Genomic DNA, 26,050 nt, shown 5'->3' with positions numbered 1-26,050 from the left:
ATCTTCTGGTTATGCCATTGGTGCCTGACACATGTGTCAAATGCAAGAGACCTGTTAAATCATCTGTTATTTGTAACACTTGTCAACAGCATTGTCATTCTGGTTGTGCACGAGATTATGTAAAAAACAGGCCGCTCACTGATTGTTGCAGAAAACAATTTAACTATCTCCTGGGAAATTTAGATGCAAAAACGAGACTTGCTTCGATAAAATCTACTAGCTCTAACACCTCCTCAGTTTCTAGTTTCACGTCTGCCAGCTCTTCACCTCTTGATCATACATTTAAAGCTCGTGGATCTACCTCACTTGTTCGCTTATCCACAGCTCGTGTATCAACCTCATTGAAATCACCCGTCACACCAAATACACCGATATCTCCTGGTCCAGACTCAGTGTTTCATTAATCTATTCCATCACCAGAAATGTTGCAGCTACCTTCAGACTGGTTTGAAAAGACACTTGATGATAAGATGACAACTATGATGGAACAGTTTCTATCATCGAACATGTCAGTGAATAAGAAACTTGAAGATCTTAGTACGCAAATTACTGATCTCAAAAATTCACAAGCTGCTACTGTGGCTGACCTTTCGGAAGTTAAGATGAGTGTAAAAACAAATGCTGAGTCAATTTCGGAGTTGAACTCGGAAATCAAAAAATTAAAAGAAGATTATAAATCTAATATGAATACAATGCATAATAATCTAGCAGATCTGAACAAGATAGTCAATCTTGAAAACAGAGAAACTTCGTCTACTTCATCTCTATCAGGAAGTACAACTGAGTTGGTAATTGCAGGTATTCCCAATTCGGTGGCTGATAATTTATCGCCTTCTGAAATTCAGTCTGCTGTTTTAAATGCCCTAGAGTTGCCGCATCTGGTCAGTGACGTTTTGAGCGTTCGCGAATTTCAAAATAAATGTAGACCGAGACAAGATAAGGTTAATCATTCTTATCTTGTTGATTTGAAGTCTTCTCGAGTGCGTGATTTCATTATAAGTTCGAAACGCAAGTCAAAAAATCTTTTAGCTAAAATTATGTTTCCGGACTATGTTGATCAAAACTTCAAAGGTGCTATATACATCAATGAATTTTTACTGCCTGAGATGTATAAACTACTTTTACAAACTAAAGAAAAGGCTAAATTAAAAAAGATCAAGTATGTTTGGGTGACAAGTGGACAAATTTTTGCGAAAAGAGATGATGGCTCTGAAATATTTAAAATTAAATGTGTTTCTGATCTTACTAAACTAGATTAACAGTCAACTGATTCAACTAATAGCTCAACAAAAAATATATCTTCATCACTAAATGTACTTAGTCTAAATATAAATAGCCTTTGTTACGTCCTGGGACGACACAAATGTGATCAACTGCTTGTTTGTACGGTCAGACAACTAAATGCCTTTACCCTGGGAGTGGCAGTCACACTTATTGACAGATCTCTTTGAGTTAGAAACTTATTGACTAATTAACACTAAGGGATGACCATCAGAACCGGTTGGAAAAAGGAAAAGAGGAGAAAATGAAATATTAAAGAAAGAAATTAAATATTTACTTACGATTTGAATAATATTAAATAGGTGTTTTATTTATAACTGGTACACTCAGGATGTTGTTACGGAATACTTCTCTACCGGGTTGTTACGATTGGAATTGGCCAGTGAGTAATTGCGTGAAGTTGAATTTTTGGTCGTCTTCGTTGTTGAAGGTGATGTCGCAATGAACTTGGCGTTGATTCGTCTAGAGGTTGGAGATGTTGAATCTGGAGAATGGAGGCATTGAAACTGGAAGGTCCTCCGATGTTAAGTGCGCGAGACACTAAGTTGATTGTCAGCTTCAATGCTGAAGTTGATGAATGATGGAGCCTAATTCGATATTTACTCTGTTGTATTTAATTTTAATTTTCGAAATCGATGCTTGATTTCAGTAGAAATAAATAGATGTCGATTAGAAATTGAAATTTAGTTGATTGGAATCTTATTCAAGACAAAAGAGTTCCCGAAATTGTACTGTACTACACTTTGTTGAGAGCTTCCTCTTAGTTTAAAAGCTCCTGACGCACTGGCCTACTCTTAGTTTAAAAGCTCCTGACACACTGGCCTACTCTTAGTTCGAAAGCTCCTGACGCACTGGCTCTGGCAGTCCGATGCTTGCTTTTTATAATACTGCTAAGGGATGGATTTTATTCTGGAATATTCCTCAGGTGACTCACTTTAGAATGGTGTTAGGTACCACTCATGTGAATCCTGTATTGTTCGTGGGGGACCTTAAATGGAATATTACCGTCCACATTCGCATAGTTACAGTCTTTATTCTTCTTTTTCCTGGAGTCCTGATTCCACTAGTACGAACACGGGGTGATATGTGGCACCCTTAACTTTTAGCGTGAAGCTCCCTACTTTGTTTTCTGTCATCCTGTTCTCGTTAGTCGCGCAAACGTTGTTTCGACCTGTGTTTATTTATTTTCCGGCGCTCCTTTTAATCGATTTCAACCCCTCTTCTTCTTTTACTTTCTTAAATCCTGATACTTGTATTGAAATTGGCTTGCAGTAGGAATATTTTGTATTACTCATTAAGTTGACCAAAGTTTCCATAGTAGTACCTGTTCTTCTTTTATTTTCTTAAATCCTGATCCTTCTATTTCAATTGCCTTACAGTAGGAATATTTTGTATTACTCATTAAATTAACCAAAGTTTCCACTCGTAACAGCCTTATTGGCCATACTGCTCAATTCTTGAATTTGATTAATGATACGCAACCTAATATAATTATCCTGGTTGAAACGAGGTTAAAACCCTTACACGATAACAGTATCTTTTTACTGAATGGCTACAATATTGTTCGAAGAGATCGAACCCTTAAACATGCAGATACTGGTTGTTACATCCAGGGAGGTGGAGTGGCCTGTCTTGTCCATGAATCCGTAGAAGTCAAGGTTTTACATATTTCAACTTCTGATTATTTAAACCAACCAGAATATTTGATAGCTGATGTCACCTTATTCTCTGGATCTCACCTTTTATTATCTTGCATTTACAGAAGACCGAAAGGGCTATTTCTCAACGAATTCTTTGACATTTTTTCAAGATTTGCTCCAAATTTCAATAACATAATCATAGCTGGTGATTTAAATTGTAATTTGTTGGATGATAGTTACACTGCAAGGCACCTGAAAGACTTTATTCTTGAATCGTCACTGTTCTGCGTACCTTACGGAGCTACTTTTCATAAAAATAATCATGATTCTTGGTTGGATGTCATCCTGCTTGACAGTGAGAGTAAATTAGTTTCTTTTGCTAAATCCGACTCTCCGTTCATTGATGGCCATGACTATTTATTTTGTAAATATAAATTAAATTGTTCAAAACCAGCACCAAAGAAAGTTACCTTTAGAAACCTTAAGAATTGTGATCATCAAGCTCTTTCAAGAACCTTGATGAACACTTTAAGAATTGATAATGCTGTACTAGAGAATTCGGATCCAAATGAGTTGCTGATTATCTTCAAATCTGGTGTTCTATCTTCTCTGGATTTGTTTGCACCAGAAATTACTAAGAAGATAGTCCGTCATGGTAATCCCTGGTTTACAAAAGAATTAAAAATGAAGTGCAAAGAACGTGATGAAATTTATAAAAAAGCTAGGAGAACTCGGGATCTAAATCTGCTTGCTCTTTTTAGAATTAAGAGAAAAAAATTAAAAACTGAGTTGAATCATGCTCGTGAAGAATACTTAAAAACTATTCTTTCAAATCTTTCATATGGTTCATCTATTTGGAGTAAGCTTAAACATCTTGGACTAATTAAATCTAACCCTTCTTTGCCGCTAAATTTTTTTGATGCTCTTGAATTAAATGAGTATTACGCCAACATAGGAAGAAAACACCCATCTTGCGATAGAAATTTTGTTGATTTTTTGCCCGAGAACCATTCAAGGCTAGTTGAGTGTCTATTTAACTGGACCAAAATTGACATTGTTGATGTAACGAAGGCACTGCATCTTACGCTATCCAAATCGAAGGGCAAAAGTCCTGATGGACTTGATCTAAGATGGTTAAGAGATCATCTTCCGCAAATCTCACTCTTTCTCACAGCTTTATTTAATAGATCCCTTGACACTGGTATTTTTCCTGATATTTGGAAGATTATTTACATAATACCTTTGAATAAGATCGCACCACCAAGGTCTCCGTCAGACACCTGTCCTATTGCAAATTTATCACATCTCGCCAAAGTGTTTGAGAGAATCATTGAAAATCAAGTGATAACCTATCTGGAAGACAATGAATTACTTGATCCTTTTCAGTCTGGATTTAGGAAGCACCACAGCACTCAATCAGCATTATTGAGGCTTACTGATGATATTAGGCAGGCGATGGACAAGAATAAACTAACTATAATAGTCTTATTTGATTTGAGTAAGGCTTTTGACTATGTTGACCCCAAAATCATACTGATTGCGTTATTTGAGCTTGGTTATTCTATGGAAACAATTATCTGGTTTTTCTCCTACCTATCAAATCGCTCTCAGTCAATACTGAATGATCTTGGGACTCCCATTCAGCTCCTTAGAACCTCATCTGGTGTTCCTCAAGGTTCTGTGCTTGGTCCAATCTTGTTTTTAATTGTCATGAATTCTGTTGTCAGATGGCTAGTGTATTGTAACTATGGCCTGTTTGCTGACGACAAATATATTTATCTACACTTCTTTGTGTATCAATTACAAGAGGCAGTCAGACAGGTCAACATTGATGCACAATCAGTTGCGGATTGGGCAAGGAAGCATGGCTTGGAGATAAATTTGTCCAAGACCAAAGCAATGATCTTGAGTTCAAATAGCAAGCTGAAACAACTGAGTAATTTTGATCTGCCACCTATTATTATAAATGGTGTCATAATTTCATATGTCGACACTGCCAAGTGCTTGGGATTACACATCAGTAGAAACCTAAGTTGGAATTATCATTTCAAGCTAGTGGTTAGCAAAATTAACTTAGCCTTGCATTCTCTCAAGGTTCGGAAGAACATTTTCTCAACTGACATCAGGAAATTGTTAGTATCATCAACCATCCTACCACTTATTGATTACTGTTCCATCGTATTAGTAGACTCAACATCTGAAAATGACTTGAAACTTCAACGTGCAATAAATTGCTCAATTAGATTCATTTTTAATCTTAAAAATGATGAGCATATAACACCTTATCGACGAGAATTGGGATGGCTCACTGTGAAATATCGTAGAATGTATTTCATGAGTTGTTTCTTCTTTAAGCTACTTCAGGTTGGTAAACCCAAGTACCTGCGAGATTCTTTTGTTGAGGAGACTGAAGTCAGACGTTCAGATAGGTTAGCAGCCAAAAAACACTCTCTTTATAAGTTTCCGCATTTTGCTACGACCTTCATGGAGCGGTCATTTCAATTAGGTGTAATACGATTGTGGGAAGAACTACCTGAAGAGATTGTCAACTCATCTAGTCTTGAAGTATTTAAAAATAAAATGTTTGACCATCTGTTGAATTTGGATTATTAATTATGTTATTGTAAAGTGACAAATTCTCTGAAAATTACTGTTAGATTCGAAGTGTTCAATTCTCCAACTTTGTTCTTTAATCAGCTGTTTTTAATTAAATAATTTATTGAGTTCGTTAGTTGAATCAGATAAAAATAAATATAAATTTATATATAAGATTTATATTCTAGTTTATGTACTTATGTAATTTTGCTATTATTACTCTATTTGTAAATCATATTGTATTTAAAATTGCCATTTGGCTTGTGCCTTGGCATTAATAATAAATTATCAATCAATCAATCTTTTAAAAAAACTAAATTCTCGGCCCTAGTGATCTCTATACCAATCAACAATATCTGTAGATACTAATATTTCACGATTTTGTGCTACGGAAGATTTCATTTCTTCTCGGTTAGTGGTAGGAATCTCAAATTTGCCAAAAAATTCAACATGAATTTTTAAACTGTTCACTTTATTTAACATTTCTTGAACTTTTGCACAAACAAGATTCTCAGAAAAAGTCAAAAATTTCCCGATATTTATATGAGTACGGTTAATAACTGAGCCAGTCTTAATGTTATTTGAAAAGGCATTCCCAAGATCTTGCCATTTAATAGAATTATTCTGTTGATTTAAATCACTACCTGCAACTTGACTACTCAATAGTAAAAACTGTTCACTATACCAATGCAGAAGGGTAATCTGTGTTTTAACACTGCGTTTCACATACACACTGGTCTGCGGATCTGATAAGATAGTATCAAAATAGTTAATAGTATCTTGGCAAACATTAAAACACCGTTCACATTGTTCAACACTCACTTGGTTAGATTTTAAATCGTTATAAGATTCAGACACTGTATCCACCAGGCTGTGAATAGCTTCTATTATTTGTTGAGACATATTTGCAAAAAAAATTCGCAAAAACACAACTAATGCTAGTATAAATCACTAACAATTGTTAATAATTTGCAAAAAATTTGCAAAAAAATTCGCAAAAACAACTTAATGCTCATATAAATCACTAACAGTTGTTAAATCAAACTTTTTAGATCATATGATATACGCTAGATGTGAGATTCAATTTCTTTTGACTGAGATATGCAAAGTGTGAGATTCAAAACTCCTTCTGTAATTCAAAGATGTAATCTTAGAATATTTATATAAAAAAAATTATGCGTCCACGAAATACATATACAGGGTGTCCCAAAAGTCGCGCACCCCATTGTAGGGATTGAAAGAGAAAAATATTCTGAGACGAAAAGTCCTTAGCCATTTTTGAATCAGACGCATGGATAATTAATAATTAATTAATGAAAGTGACCAATCAGGAGCGCGCGACAGAAGAATGAAAAGTGAGCGGAAAGGCAAAAAGAGACGCGAGAGTAAGACGAGAGATCTGCTGCCTGCGTCTCGCGCAGTAGACCGAGAGTGGGGACGGAACAAACGTGGACGGCGGACGTACGTGATGCTAGGTGAATGTGTAAGATCGTGCGCTAGTGTGGGCTAGCGTCAGTGTAACGGTAACAATGCACGTATGAATGTGAGTGAGGATATTTTTATTTTTTTTATTACAGGCACAAGATTTGACCAAATTCGACAGGAAAAAAAGGAGATTTTACTGAACTCAATCGGCACGACTGAATTTTGATTTTTAATTAAAATAATTGAAGAAATTTTTAATGAAGAATCAGTAGCGGGGCTCAGAAAAAGGCAGAGGGCAAAAGTTACTGGACTTTTTTATTCATTAGGAAAATTAAAGTAATTGTTGATTAAACAATCATTAACAAGGCACTGGGCGGTTGTGTCTGAATATTTTTTTTTTTATTTGATGTAATTAAAGTAATCGTTAATTGAAAAATAGGTAGAGAGGGTCAGTTAGAGGCCTTGGGTAGCCATGACAGAATTTTGATTTTTAATTAGAATAATTAAACTAACTTTTAAATAAAAAATAAGTAGCGAGGGTCAGTAAGAGGCACTGGGCAGCTATGAATGAATTTTTATTTTTATTTCGAATAATAACAGTAATTTTCAATTTAATATTAAGTAGCGAGGGTCAGTGTAAGGCCCTGAGCGGCTATGGATGAATTTTTATTAGTATTTCGAATGATTAAAATAATTTTTAATTAAAAAATAAGTAGCAAGGGTGTGTAAGAGACACTGGGCGGCTTGGGATAAATTTTTATTTCAATCTAGAATAATTGAAGTAATTTATAAATGAAAAATAAGTAGCAAGGGTGAGTAAGAGGTACTGGGTGGCTATGAATAAATTTTTATTTTTATTCGGAAAAATAAGAATAATTTTCAATTGAAAAATAAGTAGCGAGGGTCAGTTAAAAGCATTGGGAGGCTATGAATGAATTTTTATTTTTATTTCGAATATTTAAAGTAATTTTTGATTGAAAATCGAGTAACTAGGTCGAGTAAGAGGCACTTGGCGGTTATAAATGAATTTTTATTTTTATTGGGAATAGTTGGAATAATTTTTAATTGAAAAATAAGTAGCGAGATTCAGTTAGAGGCACAAGGCGGCTATGAATGAATTGTTATTATTATTTCGAATCATTCAAATAATTTTTAATTGAAAAACAAGTAGCGAGGGTAAGTACTAGCCCCTGGGTGGCTATGAATGGATTTTTATTTTTATTTGGGATAATTGAAGTAATTTTTAAATGAAAAACAAGTAGTGAGGGTCAGTGTAAGAGGCAATGAGCAGTTATGAATTAATTTTTATTTGTATTCCAAGTACTTAGAATAATTTTTAATTGAAAAATAAGTAACGAGGGTCAGTTAGAGGCCCTGAGCGGCTATGAATGAATATTTATTATTATTTCGAATGATTTGAGTAATTTTTATTCAGAACATAAGTAGCGAGGGTGTCTAAGAAGCCCTTCCCTGAGTGGCTATGAATGAATTTTTATTATTATTTCGAATGATTAGAGTGATTTTTATTCAGAACATAAGTAGCGAGGATGTCTAAGAGACACTGAGCGAGTAGGAATGAATTTTTATTTTTAGTGGGAATAATAAAAGTAATTTTTAAATAAAAAATGAGTAGTGAGGGTCAGCGAGAGGCAATGAGCAGCTATGAATTAATTTTTTTTTTTATTCGGAGTAATAAGAGTAATTTTTAATTGAAAAATAAGTAGCAAGAGTCAGTTAGAGGCCCTAAGCGGCTATGAATGAATTTTTATTATTATTTCGAATGATTAGAGTATTTTTGATTCAGAAAATTAGTAGCGAGGTTGTGTAAGAGACACTGGGTGGCTGGGAATGAATTTTCATTTCAATTAACAATACTTAAAATAATTCTTGATTGAAGAACCAGTAGGAACGATAATTAAGAGGCACTGGGCAGCTATAAATAAATTTTTATTTTTATTTAGAATGATTAAAGTAATTTTCATGTGAAAAATTAGTAGTAAGTGTGAAGTTGAGGCTCTGGGTGGCTATGAATGAATTTTAATTTTTGGTTGATTCGTTCGAGAGATATCGTGAACGAAAGAAAACCAACAAAAGTGTTTTTTCGGAGTTACTCCGAAATTTCTAGTTTGACTAATTGAAACTTAAGAATTCGTAATGAGGCTTGAAAAACTGCGTAGAATGCCGCCAACTGCGTAAAAATCGGTTCATTCATTTAAAAGTTATTGCGGTTTGAAAATTCAAAAAATAGTGTTCTATGAAACTTCTATCAGACTTTTGAGCTCAAGAGCTCAAAAGCATAGATAAGGTATCGTTTTAAGCTCGGAGAACTCAAAACAACACACAAATTGTATTTTTGGGCTCAAAGAGCTCAGAAAAAAGGCCATGTATCAACGGAATCAGCGGGAAGTTGTAGGGATGGCCTTCAGGGTCAACGGTTTTCCTAATTTTTAGGTAGATTTCTTTAGAAATCTAACTATTGTAGCCGTTGTCATATCGTAATTTTTATAAAATTTTGTCATAATATGTTTTATTTCATTGAGTAATGTCGAAAAATGACGTTGGCTTAAAAGTTTATCTATGTATTTATGTATATATATACTATAACGGGTATTTCGAACTCGTGCGTTATCGAGGACGAAACCCGAAATAAATAACTTGGCCTACCTGCCTTACCTGTTGTTAGGCGCATATTCTATAAACTCACATTAAGATGATCCTCTCCACATTCCTTTCTCAATCCTTCCCTACCAATATCCTGTTACGTGAATGTGGAACGCTTCACGTAATAATTACCTTAACTCCTATTCTTTCCCGCTTCACAGCATTATTTATATTTGTAATATATATATATATATATATATATATATATATATATATATTATAACGGGTATTTCGAACTCGTGCGTTATTGAGGACGAAATCCGAAATAAATAACTTGGCCTACCTGCCTTACCTGTTGTTGGGCACCAGGAGCTTTGCTCCAATCACGTCAATTCCGGCTACTCCGGTCCGGGACTCTATTCGTCGGGTGGCGGGCCTTTAAGGGTACGACTTAATTATAGAAGGATCGAGGAAATTACTCGGGGTTGCTCGTATTAATTCTCAATTAATAAAAATATTATTAATTTATTGACAATAAATTAAAGCAATCGGCTCAGGATAACAATATGAAGGAAGTAAACGCCTAATAATAATATTTGACACCGTCTGTTCAGAAACTGCATATCGGTCGCTTATCTTCTGAGGCATCCTCACAAAAGTTAAGATTCCAGCATGAAGGGGTTGATATTTTGACATTGTTATTACTAAATTTGAGATTTTCGACAAAAGCCATCCGGATTTTTCGTTACAGAATTCTTCAATTTTTCTTATCAAGGCATCGGTTACGTGATCTCTAGGGCCGAGAATTTAGTTTTTTTAAAAGAGAGAGACAGAAGATAGGTGTAGCCAAGCGTTCTGATTGGTCATAATAAATTAATTGTTTTTTGTTTTTCGCAATCAAGTGAAGACAGCAGCTTGAAGAAAAAATGAAAATTAGATTGCTAATCCAACATGAAAATATGAAAAATATGTCAAAAAAAAAAGGTTGGTTGTCAGATGTAAAGGTGCTTGTAAACAAATACAAGTCTGTACTGCTCAGATAAATAAAGAAGAGAATTTGAAGCACAGTGTTGTGACTAAAATATTTAATGAAATTAATTTAAAGAGAACAGTAAACAAGCTGACAATTTCGCTCAAGATCGCGTAAAAGAATTGGTCCCGGCCTCACTGGTAATTTTGCTGGGGATCGCACTGACGGTCTTTTTGAAGGTCTCGCTGGAGGTCTCGCTAGAACTCTTGCCGATGGTCTTGCTGGAAATCACGCTGACGGTCTTTTTAGAGGTCTCGCTGACGGTCTTGCTAAAGATCTTGCTGGAGATTGAGCTGATGGTATTGCTAGGAGTTTCGCTGGTAATTTTGATGGCGATCACGGTGATGGTATCGCTGGAGATCACGCTGACGGTCTCGCTGGAGATCACGCTGACGGTCTTTCTGAAGATCACACTGACGGTTTTTCTGGAGATCACACTGACGGTCTTTCTGGAGGTCTCGCTGGAGATCACGCCAACGGTCTTTCTAAAGGTCTCGCTAAAACTCTTGCTGACGGTCTTGCTGATGGTCTCGCTGGAGATCACGCTGACGATCTTTCTGGAGGTCACGCTGGTGATTACGCTGACGATCTTTCTGAAGATCACGCTGCCGGTCACGCTGATAATTTTGTTAGCGATCACGGCGATGGTATCGCTGGAGATCATACTGACAATCTTTCTGGAGGTCTCGCTGGAGATCACGCTGACGGTTTTTCTGAAGGTCTCGCTGGTGACCACGCTGACGGTTTTTTTGGGAGTCTCGCTGGAGATCACGCTGACGATCTTTCTAGAGGTCTCGCTGGTGATCACGCTGACTGTATTTCTGGAAGTCTCGTTGGAAATAACGCTGACGATCTTTCTGGAGGTCTCGCTGGTGATCACGCTGACGGTCTTTCTGGAAGTCTCGCTGGAAATCACCAGCAAGACCTCCATAAAGATCGTGAGCGTGATCTCCAGCGAGATCGTCAGCGCGATCTCCAGCGAGATCGTCAGCGTGATCTCCAGCGTGACCGTCAGCCTGATCGCCAGCAAAATCACCAAGCGAGACCGGCAGCAATACCATTAGCACAACTTCCAGCAAAACGACCTCCAGTGAGACCGTCAGCGAGACCTCTAGAATAACCGTCAGCGTGATCTCCAGCGAGACTGTCAGCAAGAGTTCTAGCGAGACCTTTAAAAAGAACGTCAGTGCGATCTCCAGCAAAATTACCAGTGAGACCGGGAGCAATTCCTTTACGCGATCTTCAGCGAAATTGCCAGCTTGTCACTGTTCACGTTAAATTAATTTTATCGAACATTTTAGTCCCAACACTGTGCTTCAAATTCTCTTCTTTATTTATCTGAGCAGTACAGACTTGTATTTGTTTACAAGCACCTTTACATGTGCAAACCAACCTATTTTTTTTGACATATTTTTCATATTTTCATGTTGGATTAGCAATCTAATTTTTATTTTTTCTTCAAGCTGCTGTCTTCACTTGATTGCGAAAAACAAAAAACAATTGATTTATTATGACGAATCAGAACACTTGGCTACACCTATCTTCTGTCTCTCTCTTTTAAAAAAACTAAATTCTCGGCCCTAGAGATCACGTTACCGATGCCTTGATAAGAAAAATTGAAGAATTCTGTAATGAAAAATCTGGATGGCGTTTATCGGAAATCTCAAATTTAGTAATAACAATGTCAAAATATCAACCCCTTCATGCTGGAATCTCAACTTTTGTGAGGATGCCTCAGAAGATAAGCGACCGATATGCAGTTCTGAACATTGAAAACTTTGATAAATACTGATTCCTGTGGTGTGTTGTAGCTGCTATTCACCCTCCAAGGACGAGTCACGGAGGAAGGACTACTTCTTATCCACATTTTAGTGAGTTACTTAAATACGATGGAATTAATTTTCCAATTCAAATGAAAGATATTGTGAAATTTGAAAAAATGAACAGTTTATCTATTATTGTATACGGTTAAGAATCAGATTTTTCTAATAAGAAATCTGATAAAAAATCTGATGAATGTGTAATAATTCCGGTGTATTTAAGTAAGTCTATAAATTCTGATATAAAAACTATTCTTTTTTTAATGATACAAAGTATTATAAATTTAAATATGAAGAGCAATGATTATGACGATTTTGCATTAATTAATAATTTATCAGCTTTAGTAAAAAGTAGTGTAACAAAATTACGCAAACAATATTTCTTTTGTGATCGATGCTTAAATCATTTTAAAATAAGAAAATCTTTTGAACGTCATAAAAAAGATTGTTTTAAAATTAATAAAGTTCATATGGTATTTCCAAAAGAGGAAAATAAAATTAAAAAATTTTCAAAATCAGGATACTGTACCATTTATTATTTATGCAGATCTAGAATGTACACTGACACCCACCGATGATGATACAGATATTCATATTCCTCATAGCATTGCATTTTACCGCTTTTGTAATTATGATAATAGATTATCTAGATTTGAAATTAATCGTTCAGAAAATTGTATTGATTGGTTTGTGGGTAAACTTAAAAATTTTGCAATTGAAGTAGATTCATATTTAAAAAATCCAATACCTATGAAACCTTTGACTAAAAAACAATTAGAAGAACATAAACAGGCAAATATTTGTTATATTTGCGAAAAAAAAAATTATAAATTCTCAAGACAAATGTTACGATCATAATCATTTTACGGGATATTAGAGAGGGCCTGCTCTATCGTGTAATTTAAATTATAAAAAATCACATACTATACCGGTAGTTTTCCATAATATGTCTGGTTATGACTCTCATTTTATAATAAAATCTTTAGCTAAAAATTTTAAAGGTACAATTGAATATCCTTCTCAATCTCAAATGCATATACACGTCTTTTATTATTGTGCATAAAAATTGTAATATATAGTGTTTATTGGTGACAATAAAAAATCAGGCTGGTATAGTCTAATACGCCTAATTCGAGGCTTCAAATTGAGATATAAATCTTTTGATTTTTATTTACGTTTATCAAGTTATTTGGTCATTAAAGATTGAAAATTAATTTTAGAAGCATCGTGGTTATGTTGCTCTAACTTCTACGCAGTGTTGTGCGCATCACTTACAGCCCATAATTGTACAGCTATGGTATAGTGTTCTTGTAGCCTATCTGTAGTAGTGTAAGTGAGTGTTGGTTCTATCTATAGTGCAATATTATGTGAGTGACATATTATGTACAATTTGTAATATCAAATTATCTTAGTATTAGTGTTTACCAAAGCCTGACTATTGTTGGTTGCATTATCTGCTTATGTGAAAGATCTTTATATATGGAGTTCTTACAACTGTGTAAGAATACATTCGTTCTAAAACTGTTGTTTGTAAATAGAATCAACTTAGTGTAAATTGCTATGTCAGTGTTAGATGACATCTGTAGTAGATGCAAGGCTGTACTTCGAACACCATTCACCTGTGATATTTGTTATAAGTCTTTTCATAAAAGTTGTGTCACTGATTATATCAAATCTAGACCAGTTGATGATTGCTGCAGACTAAAGTTTAGTTATTTAATCAATTCAGTGGATAATAAAACTAAACAAAAAGTAAATCAACCTCAAACCAGAAACCGTCTTCAATCATTAAGATCGGTAACTTCTAACAACTCATCAACATCTAGTTTTAAATCGGCTAAATCTACTGAGTCTCTTACTAGTATTGGAAGTCGACAAGGATCAACAACTTCTGCTCCGATCACGCCTAGCTCACCATTGTCACCTAACAGAGATTCAGTTTTTCTTCCCGAATCACAAGATTTAATTGATTCATCTACATCTTCAAATCAAACCAAACACATTACAGTTCAAACAAATACTAGTTCATTATCAACGATCTTAGATATCATTGAAACAAATCAAATAGTAGTAAGTTCACCTCCGAGTACAATGGGTTCAAATCAGCTTCCCTCCGATTGGTCTTCACTATCTACAGATGACAAACTTACATTAGTGATGAAGTCAGTTGCGCAAATACCAGTGCTTACGACTGAATTTAAGACATTGTCTTCAAAAATTGACGATTTTGGTTCTCGATTAAATTTGTTACAAATTGAACAATCTAATACCAAAGAAGCTCTTAACTCTATAAACACTAATGTAAATTTGAACACTACCAATATTATCAAACTGAGAAATGAGCTTGAAACCATCAAAGAAGATACACTAAAAAATTCTAAAAGCTTAGCTGATCAACATGCCTTAATCTCAAGTGTTAAATTAAATGATTCTTCTGGAGTCCTGCCTTATTTACAAGTTACATCAGAATTGGTTATCTCAGGCATTCCGGATTCAGTTGTCCAAGGTTCATCTGAAATGGAGATCACTTCTAGTGTATTCAACGCTCTCAAAGTACCTGAACTCAAGTCTGACATACTTTCTACCAGGATAATAGAGAAGAGAACCAAAAACTCTTCAAATAATGTAAAAGATAATGTAAAACCTATTTTGCACTCAATCATAGTTAAACTTAAATCTCCTCAAATACGAGATTATATTATTAATAGTAAGAGAAAGCTTAAAACATTACTAGTTGAAACTGTCTTCCCGGATACGGCAAATGTTTCTAAGGATTTCTTATATGTTAATGAATTTTTAAATGCTGAAGTATATAAATTGTTACTTATAACTAAGTCTAAGGCCAAAACTCTACGTTTTAAGTATGTTTGGGTGCAAAATAGTTCGATTTTTGTTAAAAAAGATGACAATACTACTAAAATTAAGATCTGTTCTGAAGCCGATCTCACTAAACTTGATTAACGTCACTTAGAATTAACTGATAATCCAAATCCTCAGTCCATGTCTATAAGGTTCTTAAGTTTGAATATTAATAGTTTTAATGGTCATGTTGCCCAATTTCTAGATCTAGTTGCAGATACAAAACCACATATCATTGCTATAACTGAAACATGGCTCAAACCGCTACAAGACAATTCTTTACTTAACTTAGAAAACTTTACAGTCTTTAGAAGAGATAGAGGTTTAACTCATTCCGATAATGGGTGCTTCATTAAAGGTGGGGGTGTGGCATGTTTGGTCCACAAGTCATTAAAAGCTAAAGTCATCTATGTACCTAATACAAATAATATAAATCAACCTGAATATTTAATTCTCGAAGTCATTTCACAGACTGGAAATCGCTTATTACTATCAGTAATCTATCGTAGGCCTCAAGGTAATCTTTCAGATGAATTTTTTAATGTAATTTCTAAATTAATGATAAGTTACAAAAATTTAATAATTACGGGAGACTTGAATTTTGATCTGTTAGAATCCTCTATAACACCTAATCATTTACAGTCATTTATCACGGAATCATTAATTCTTAAGCTTCTTTTTAATTTAAAGTTTCCGACCTGTCTCTTTAGTAACATCAAAAATTCTTAAAATTATTAGTTAATTCTTTATAAATTAAATTTTTATATTTATTTTTAATGTAGTATATAATATTATCACCTATCTAATAATATTATTGTGTAAAACACTCTAAATATTTATAAGTTGAACTGCACAATAATGTAAAATTATATGTATACTTACTCTTTGTCATTCGGCAACTGCCTTGACATAATTTTGTTAATAAACTAAAAACTAAACTATTACCAATCAATAAAGATCGTTATATTTCTTTTACTAAGTATGTTGAAAAAACATGTGTTAATCTTAGATTTATAGACTCATTAAAATTTATGGCCTCTGGTCTAGATAAATTACCATCGAACTTAAAAGAAGATGATAACAAGATAACAAAACTTCATTATAATCATCTTAAAAAATTCATATTAGTCATTAGAAAGGGAGTATTCTCGTATGAATATATAACATCGATAGATAAACTCAATGATACAAAATTACCTGAGAGGAAGCATTTTTATTCAAAATTAACCAACAGTAATGTAACCAAAAAAAAATTACGCATTCGCTCAATTAATCTGGAAAGAAATTAATATAAAAACATTAGACGAGTATTCTGATTTATATCTTAAAACTGATGTTCTTTTATTAGCTGATATATTTGAAAACTTTAAAAGTAATTGTTTAAAAACTTATAGATTAGATCCTCTACACTACTATACAGTACCAGAGCTAGCTTTTGATGCAATGTTGAAAATATACTGGTGTTGAGTTGGAATTATTAACTGATTCGGAAATGATGCTATTCATTGAAAAAGGTGTCAGAGGTGGTGTTTCTTAGTGTACAAATAGATATGCATCAACAAATAATAGATATATGAGAACTAATTTTGATTCAAATAAACCAGAATCCTATTTAATGTATTTTGATGTTAATAATTTGTATGGTGCATCTATGAGTATGCCTTCACCAACAGGCTCATTTGAATGGGTTGAATTAAATTTCGATATAAATCAGGAAATTAATAAATTTTTCAATAATATCGATGGTTTTGGCTATATACTTGAAGTTGATCTAAAATATCCGGAGGAATTATATGATCTACATAAAGATTTACCTTTATGTCCTGAACACTTTTTACCTCCAGACAGCAAACATACAAAATTAGCAACTACTTTGTATGATAAAAAAGAGTATGTAATACACTATGAAAATTTAAAACAATGTTTAGACTTGAGATTAAAATTAACAAAAGTACACCGAATTTTAAAATTTAGAGATTCACCATGGTTAAAACCGTATATAGATAAAAATACTGATTGTAGAAAGGCTGCAAAAAATGAATTTGAAAAAGATTTTTATAAATTAATGAAAAATGCAGTTCTTGGTAAGACTATGGAAAATGTTACAAAATATAAAGATGTTAGAATAGTTACAAGATGGCCTGGTAGATATGGTGCTTCTGATATGATTTGTAAACCAAATTTCCATAGTCTTACAGTTTTTGATGAAAATATGATTATTATTGAAATGAAATGTGCTGAAGTTAATTTTAATAAACCAATCTATGCTGGTTTTTGTATTTTAGATATGTCAAAAACTTATATATACGACTTTCACTATAATTACGTAAAGAAAAATTTTAAAAATTACGATTCTAAATTAATGTATACAGATACAGATACAAATATATAAATCTGAAGAATATCAAATTCAAGCATATGAGTCTGATGAAAAAATAAAAGATGATATGATTAAAATGCGAGCTAAAAATGTCAAAAAATCAACTTTGCGAACTATAACGTTTGATGATTTTAAACAATGTCTATTCGATAATATAAGAGTATAAAAAGATGAATATGTTATAAAAGTAGAAATCATGAAGTAAATACACTTCTTCAGACGAAATTAGCTTTAAGTTGGGAAGATGACAAACGTCAACTTCTCAAAAATAGTACAGACACATTACCATGGGGTTATGAAATACCAAGTTCACAAAAGTTGCCAATATTGAAAAAACTATTAAAAGACCAAGATTATTGTAAATTAAATTTTAAGTAATTAAAAGAAAAATTAATGTTATGTTTTTGTAATAATAATAAAAATAAAAAAAATGGAAATTACAATTTTTTTCTGTTAATTTTTCATGTATATATTTTTTTTAAAGTATAATTTTTAAGAACACATATAAGTACATTTTTTAACATAAATTTAATTTAATTTAATTAATTTATATTTTATTCTTAATTATGAAGCCCTGATGAAAAATATTGATTGAAAAGTCTTGGGAATCAGTAACTCCATGTAAACTGTATATCTATATATACATGAATAAGAATTGAAATTATTCAAAAGTATTCAAATTTCATCATTTTTAATCCTTTTCAATCAATATTTTTAACCAGGGAGGTTTGATAAGAAATTCGAACTTGTGATAAGCTGTTCTGAAATAATTCAAGTGAAGTTCTCCTGCTGAGGCCAAATCGATCAGTGAAGTTAATTGCTCTTCATCATCAATAAGCTTCCGGTTAATTCGATTCGGGAAGTAGATTAAAAACTCGTTTTCCACAATTCCCAAAATTTTTGGACCAAATTTTGTGTTGACTTTCTTAATTTCCGTGATTTGATAAATTCTACCCAATTGCAGTTCTTCAAACTTTTTAGTTGGTAAAAAGTTTGGTAAGTTGTTGATTTTATTGATAGCACTCAAATCCATTTTTGAATTATTAAACTAAGAAATTGATAGATAATAGTTAATAATAATAAAAATTAGTTATAAAATAGAATAATGAAATAAATGACTTACTTGATTTTCTGTAGAATACACAATTTCAAATATTTTTAACAAAAGACACGTTATTTTTGAACTTAACGACTGAATCAAGTAACTGCAAGGAGAGGACTGAAATTTGGTGGCAAGTAAGTATAACTCCCCACCAAAGATCCCCTCCCAACGACGCCAAAAACAGGTTCAAACTTGTCGGATGACGTAAAAACATGATGTAATCGAGAGAGGAGGGGCTAAAAAACGTTAAAATTCACGATGACGACGTTAAAAAACAGGTTCAAACTTGTCAGATGACGTAAAAACATGATGTAATCGAGAGAAGAGGAGCTATAATTTTCGTCTGTACGAAAACTATACTAAACAGACAATCGATCAACAAATCGATGATAATCCCCCAACAGTCGGTAAAAATCGATCACCAAATCGATGATAATCCTCAACAGTCGATAAAAATCGATGATAATTCCCAACGGTAATAAAATCTTTTAGGATAAAATTAAAGGGGTATTCTAGTATAGAATTTTGAAAAAATCGAAAAATTTTTTTTTCATATTTCTAAAGTTTAGACGTTCAAGAATATGTAATTAAAAGGATTTTTCAAAATTTCTATCATTTAATGAATTATAGCCGTTTTAGTGACGCGGCATCGGTTCCGGTCGACCGCTACAAATTAACAAAAGAGGGTAGGCGTTTCCGAGTCCCTATTTATGAATATCCCTTTCTATTATATAGGATCCTTTTTAAATCTATATTTACCTGAAGGACATAGAAGCTAGTTTTGTCGGAATATTCTCCTTTTAGTTTCATTTTAAATTAAGTAAGTTTTGAGCTAACCTTCGTACTGAGTGCAAACTCTGACAACGTGCTTCAAATTATTAAAGTGAAAATTATTTTGTACATTGCGAATTGTGAATTTATTTACAATATAATGGATAGAAAATCTTTAAAATCAGGTTCTACACGGCCACGCAGATAAAAAAATAGGAAATTTTCCGGTTATCAGTTTACTGTAGAAGAAGAAACCAGTTTCACTAGTGCATCTGCAGCAAAATTAAAAAGTTCCCAGGATGAGGAAGGTATAATTAATAACAACTACGGTTATTGTATTTTAGAAAAGAAAACCTATTTATGAAAGTTTATCAGCTGATTCATTATTGGAGCGTCGTCTGGGTTTTGAAACCCAAAATAATAACGAATCTTTAAATTCGTTATTTGGACTTTTGCTCCGAAGTACATCCACGCTGGACCGAAGACAATCGAAATTGTCACTTTCCTCGCAGTTAGCATTTTTAATGAAGGTTTTAAACCCATATTAAAAATGTTGAATGTTATGGGAATCACGATTGGCCCAGAAGCTAATGCTTTTGCAGCGAGACGGGATGAAGCGCGTATTGAGCGCTTGGAACTCCGGACTTCAGAGGCTTCAAAGAAGAGTAGAACTGCTCGTCTTCACCAGAAAACATCGGAGAATGAACATTTGAAGTAGAGGAAGGAATCTTATATGGAGCAGGAATCGCCGATTAAAAATATGTAAGTATTCTGTACCATTCTATAAGTAAAATTGTCGAAAACTTGTCTCAAAAATTTGAACGCGTTTTTCTCGAAACTACTTTTTTCGAGCTGGCGGTAAGGATATCTCGAGTTCTAATGGACCAATTTACGCCAAATTTAAAAAGGATGTTCTCTACACATCTCTTTATCGCGTGAACCATGATCCGAATTATAAGTTATCATTTAGTATTTTTAAAAAATTCGGAATTGTTAAAAAAATATGCAAAAGAAAAATTTTTTTTTCAAACTGCCGCTATTCTTAGGAAAAGTTTTTTTTTAACTTATTCAAAGGTCATACGATAGAAGCATCTATAATAATTAAGGATCCGTCTCTTTTTTATTTTTCAGATTACCAGGAGGGTTGGAATCATGTACGCCAAGTGTTCAGTGAACAGGCCCAGCCGCGATAAAGTCGCCCCTGACGGACTCCCAATTTCACGAGCCACACCTGTCTACCGCTAGTTCCCGCAAAATCTAACCACCTATGAAAGCTTAGCTTGACATCACGCCATGGCGTGATTGGCTGATCGCTCCGCTGACATGCGCAATCGGCCTTCTTCCCCAAGTCGACGAGGAAGAAGACGCATTATTATTATTATCTCTCGCTCCACCGCCATTGAGTCGAACGTTTCGCTATCCCGCTAAATTAATTCGCTTAAGTTATAAAATTCCGCTTTTTCGCTTAATTGATAATTAATCCGCTTTAATAAATTGTGCTTATTTTATTTTGAGTCTGTTTCAGATAATTTGTGTTATTTGTGCAATTAATTCTCCGCTTTTCCAGTGCCGGCAGTGTGTTCAACCACTTGTCAACTGGCGTCGCTTTATTATTCACGCAGTGCTTTGTTTATCCGCTTTTATTTAAACAATCCGCAAATTAACATATTGAATATAACTTGTATTTAGTGTAAATAAATTTATAGTGTTAATTTTTAATAATATTTCCGCGTTTTAATTGAGATATTAAAGTCGAGCGAAGTAAAATATTGACCGTGGATAGTCGTTCATTGAGTTGTGCGTCTCTATTCAGCCAGACTGTTTGGTCACAATGAATCTTCCGAATTTTGTTGGTGCGTTTCTTTCTTCACTCTGTCTTCCCCTTTCATTCTCCGCGCCAGCGCTTCCCTCTTGGGGACTTACTCGCTACTTATAGCTAAAGAGGAGCGAGTACTTCGGAGCACAGCGCTCTGGGGAATCGGTCGATAAATAACCAGCATCGATCGGAGACCTTATCTGGGTAATGAAGGCCCCGTGTACTTCGTTACATACACTGATAGCCATACTTACCGAAAGTTTACATCAAATTGTACTTCAACTTATCGACAATCTGTTGCTGAAACTGGTTATCACATTTCCAGCATAAACTGTAGCACAAGTCTTGATGTAAGCTTGCCGTAAAGTTGCAGATAATAATTGTAGATATGGCAGATTGTAAAAATTTTAACGTTTGTACTCTCAATAGGTAACTTATCTGTATCCCGGGTAAAAAATATTATATATAATTATCCATAATTATAAATGGAAAATGGCCCTATATAGTTATATATAATTAAATATAATTATTTGAAATTATTTACATATAGTTATTTCTATAGAAATAAAAAAAAATCCAGCGAGCGCGGGAACCGAACTTCGGACCTGACGCTTGGAAGACTGATTTATTACCTATTTACCCGGGTAAAAATTATCAGACCTGACCATGCCTGTTCATGTATGATCAGGCCTGAAATTAGACATGATCATGCCTGTTTATGTCTGAAGGGTTAAATACGCTCAGGTCTGATCATGCCTGTTCGTGTCTGATCAGGCCTGTTCATGCATGTCCATACCTGTTCATGTCTGAAGGGTTAAAATCGCTCATATCTGTTCATGTCTGATCAGACCTTTCCATGCCTGTTCATGTCTGAAGCGTGAAATACGCTCAGGCCTGTTCATGCCTGTCGATGCCTGTTCATGTTTGAAGCATTAAATATGCTCAGCCCTGTTCATGCCTGTCTATGCCTAGGAAAGGTTATTAAATTTACCCTACAGTAGGTTTTTAATGATAACCAAAAAAATACTTTTATTTATTAAATAATAAAATATACCGTTTATTGATAATTTACAAATTTATTAATCGGTATCAATGTACACACACTGAACATATTCAAAAATTTTTCCTTAGCATATTTGGTCCTTAGCATGATCATGCATGAACAGGTATGATCAGGCTTGAGCGTATATAACACTTCAGACATGAACAGGCATGAACAGACATGATCAGGCCTGAGAGTATTTAATGCTTCAGACATGAACAGGCATGACTGTCGAGTCGAGTCGTACCTATATGATAGACTATAAATGTGTGTGTGTGCAGTGTAGAGTTATGCATGTATTATACTATACAATTACATCTATATCTGTTGAGAGAGAGAGCGTGAGCGTACGAGATCAGATGACTATATCTATATATTAGCTCTAGCTTCAACGAGAATTTTCTCGAACAATTTCGGGAGACCTCGTAGGCGACAAGTTGCGGCGGATGCGCAGAACGGTATAGCGCTGATCGGGGCCGTATAGGAAAAACCGAATTTTCTCGTGCGGTGACCAGTACCACCAGTTGCTCTGAGGCCCTTGTATCAGCAGTAATTTTCACGCAATCACTCTCGCATATTACGCATCATACAGTACAATTGAGACCATCTCAAAAATCACATCATTTAATTATTATCATTCGAATCATATTCATAAATTCAATTTGAATTCAATTATTTTCGGTAAAACGCAAATTTATAGAAATTACACGGTAATTCGGACTGACGCCATACATCCGAGCTCTCTCTCACTTTTTGGGTATTGACGGCCAGTGGTTTTGATCGTGCCTCCTCGGCTTTGATCGTTTCTCTCTCTCACACATATAATTTAACAGCACTCTCCAGAAGAGTCATCAGTATTTGCCTACATTTGGCAATACGAATTAAACTATTCTCACCAAGAGATAGTTTATCATTCTTATAGCTCAGGCCCTATCCTGACGAAATAACAATAGCTCAGGCCCTATCCTGATGAAATAACAATAGCTCAGGTCCTACCCTGACTAAACACCAATTACACATTCACGCACCTTTATTTCTTGTAATTATCATCGAAGAGGTTTTTTTATCTGACCATCAGATTTTTCCTCCTCTGGGACAATAAATTTCTTCCTAACCGGTGACGTTAGCCAAGTCGTCTAAGGCGCATGGCCTATAGAGAACTCGGACTAACTTACCGGCCAGGCGTGGGTTCGAATCCCCCAAGCTGGTCTTAAAAAACCAACTTGGTTGATATTCGGCCCTTGCCGCGTAGGTTAAGATTTTCCACAACCCAAAAAGACCCCAACGTACCACTACCAACAGTTAACGTCAGCGATAAGACCACAGCAGTTAAAACCGACTTTAAATAATAATTAATAAAAAAAAAAAAAAAAAAAAAAATTTCTTCCTGTTGTCCCAAACATCGAGTGTAATTTATTTAAAATTTCTATCGATCTACACTAATACTCAAAATCAAATTTTGAAAAACTGATGCACGAAATCTCGGTGCTTTGACGAGGTTTCGACAAAACTATGACTATGTCTAATTTCAGGCCTGATCATACATGAACAGGCATGGTCAGGTCTGATCATTTTTTTCTGAGTAGATCTGATCAGACTTACATGGTCAGAAATGTGATGAAAATTTTTTCTTTGGTGAAAAAAATTTTTTTAGACATCACAAAATGTGCAAAATTATTTTTATCATTACGTTTAAATAATTTTGAAATAAAAAATTTGTTACATTTCCAATGGGATGTTTTGGTCTGCTCTGTTCCTGCCTAATATTAAAATCATTACTTATTTTATTATTTAAATAAATGTGATATTATCATGAGATTCGGTTAAATAAATGAATTAGGACTATCAAAATATATTATAAAATCAATTTTTATATTATATTTATGATAAACTTATTTAATACGCTATGTACTTCATAGAATTGTTGTCACATAAGATAGCAGCACAGCAAGCGGGAACTTCAAGGCGCACGGATATCACAAAAGTTAAGCAGCATTGAGCGTGGTTAGTAGTTGGATGGGTGACTGCTGGTGTTACGGCCGGGCAATTATATGTTATCATTTTTTTTTTAATTTTAATTCATTATAGAGAATTGCGTATGACTCTATCAACTACTATATCCATAAAACTAAGCAAAATAATTAATTAAAAGTAAAAATGGGCTTTCAGACCTGACCATGTCTGATCAGGCCTGAAGACTCATGCCTGTTCATGTCTGATCAGGTCTGATCATTTTTTCCAGACCCGGGAAAAAATGATCAGGACTGATCAGACCTGTTCATATCTGATCAGGCCTGAAATTGGACCTGATCAGGCCTGTTCATGTATGATCAGGCCTGAAATTAGACCTGATCAGACCTGTTCATGCCTGCTCATGTCTGTTCATGTCTGAAGCGTCAAATACGCTCAGACCTGATCAGACCTGTCCATACCTGCTCATACCTGTCTATGCCTGGTCATGTCTGAAGCGTTAAATACGCTCAGACCTGATCAGACCTGTCCATGCCTGTTCATGCCTGGTCATGTCTGAAGCGTTAAATACGCTCAGACCTGATCATACCTGTCTATGCCTGGTCATGTCTGAAGCGTTAAATACGCTCAGACCTGATCAGACCTGTCCATGCCTGTTCATGCCTGGTCATGTCTGAAGCGTTAAATACGCTCAGACCTGATCAGACCTGTCTATGCCTGCTCATGTTTGAAGCATTGAATACGCTCAGACCTGATCAGACCTGTCCATGCCTGTTCATGCCTGGTCATGTCTGAAGCGTTAAATACGCCCAGACCTGATCAGACCTATCCATGCCTGTTCATGTTGAAATGTGTTCGGTGAACAAGGCCCAGTAGCGATTAACTCGCTCCTGGGGAACTCCCAAATTCAAGAGACGCACCTGTCCACCGCTAGTTCCCGCAAAAATCGAACCGCCAATAGAAAATCAGCCTCTCGATCACGTCATGAATCGACCGCTTTATTGGCTGATCGCTCCCACTAGACATGCGCAATAGCCTTCTTCCCCAACTCAACGAGGAAGAAGACGGACTATTGTTATTATCTTTCGCTTTTACGCTTTCGCTGCATCAAGTCGCCATTAGTATTTCTTTACTTTCGCTTTTTGTTAATAAACCGCATTTCGCTAATTTTATAATTTAAACTGCTTAAATTAACCGCTAATAATTCGCTTTAATTTGTTATAGGTAAATTGTGTTAACAGTGCATTTATTTCACCGCTTTTTCAGTGCCGGCAAAGTGTTCAACCACGTGTCAACCGGCTTCGCTTTTGCAAACCACGCAGTAATTAACAAATCCGCTTTTATCTTAACAATCCGCTATTAAAAATATTAAATATTGAGTGTAATTAATGTAAATAAATTACTAGTGTTATTTTTGATAATAAATTACGCGTTTTAATTGAGATATCCAACCCTAAACCTGATCCCCGCTTTTCCGCTCTTTCTGTAATTATTCATTGGTCCCTCGAGCCGGATCAGGCTGGCTCTATCTCAATTAAATTAATTTATTATTCCGCTTAAAAATTGTGCTGTGCTAAGTGAAGTGTAATACCGCTAGGAAAGGTCGAGTGTCAGGAGCATCGCAGAGCACATCGGGTGCTGCTCCTGATAGTCATTCGTACACCGGTACGCTGAACTTTCCGTTTATTAAGACTGAAAACTCGACTTCGGGCCTCAA

General features: G+C 34.6%; 1 protein-coding gene across 1 annotated transcript; it reads left to right on the top strand.

Annotated features, from left to right (window-relative positions):
• The first annotated feature begins 422 nt into the window (after positions 1-422).
• LOC123266005 lies at positions 423-10,864 on the top strand. Its single transcript, XM_044730033.1, has 3 exons — positions 423-1,159; positions 2,714-5,503; positions 10,681-10,864. The coding sequence occupies exons 1-3, from the start codon at positions 423-425 to the stop codon at positions 10,862-10,864; spliced, it is 3,711 nt and encodes a 1,236-aa protein (XP_044585968.1).
• Positions 10,865-26,050: the final 15,186 nt, after the last annotated feature.

This window comes from Cotesia glomerata, linkage group LG5 (assembly GCF_020080835.1).
Source record: "Cotesia glomerata isolate CgM1 linkage group LG5, MPM_Cglom_v2.3, whole genome shotgun sequence".
Lineage (NCBI taxonomy): Eukaryota > Metazoa > Arthropoda > Insecta > Hymenoptera > Braconidae > Cotesia > Cotesia glomerata.
This window is presented reverse-complemented; position numbering and strand designations above follow the sequence as displayed.

Bases quoted from the DNA above. Each gene is read 5' to 3' on its own strand.
- LOC123266005 (XM_044730033.1), top strand. From the start codon at position 423: ATGTTGCAGCTACCTTCAGACTGGTTTGAAAAGACACTTGATGATAAG. The intron at 1,160-2,713 runs GTATGTTTGGGT...CACTCGTAACAG, and splicing joins GCTAAATTAAAAAAGATCAA to CCTTATTGGCCATACTGCTC. The intron at 5,504-10,680 runs GTTTGACCATCT...ATTTCGCTCAAG, and splicing joins GAAGTATTTAAAAATAAAAT to ATCGCGTAAAAGAATTGGTC.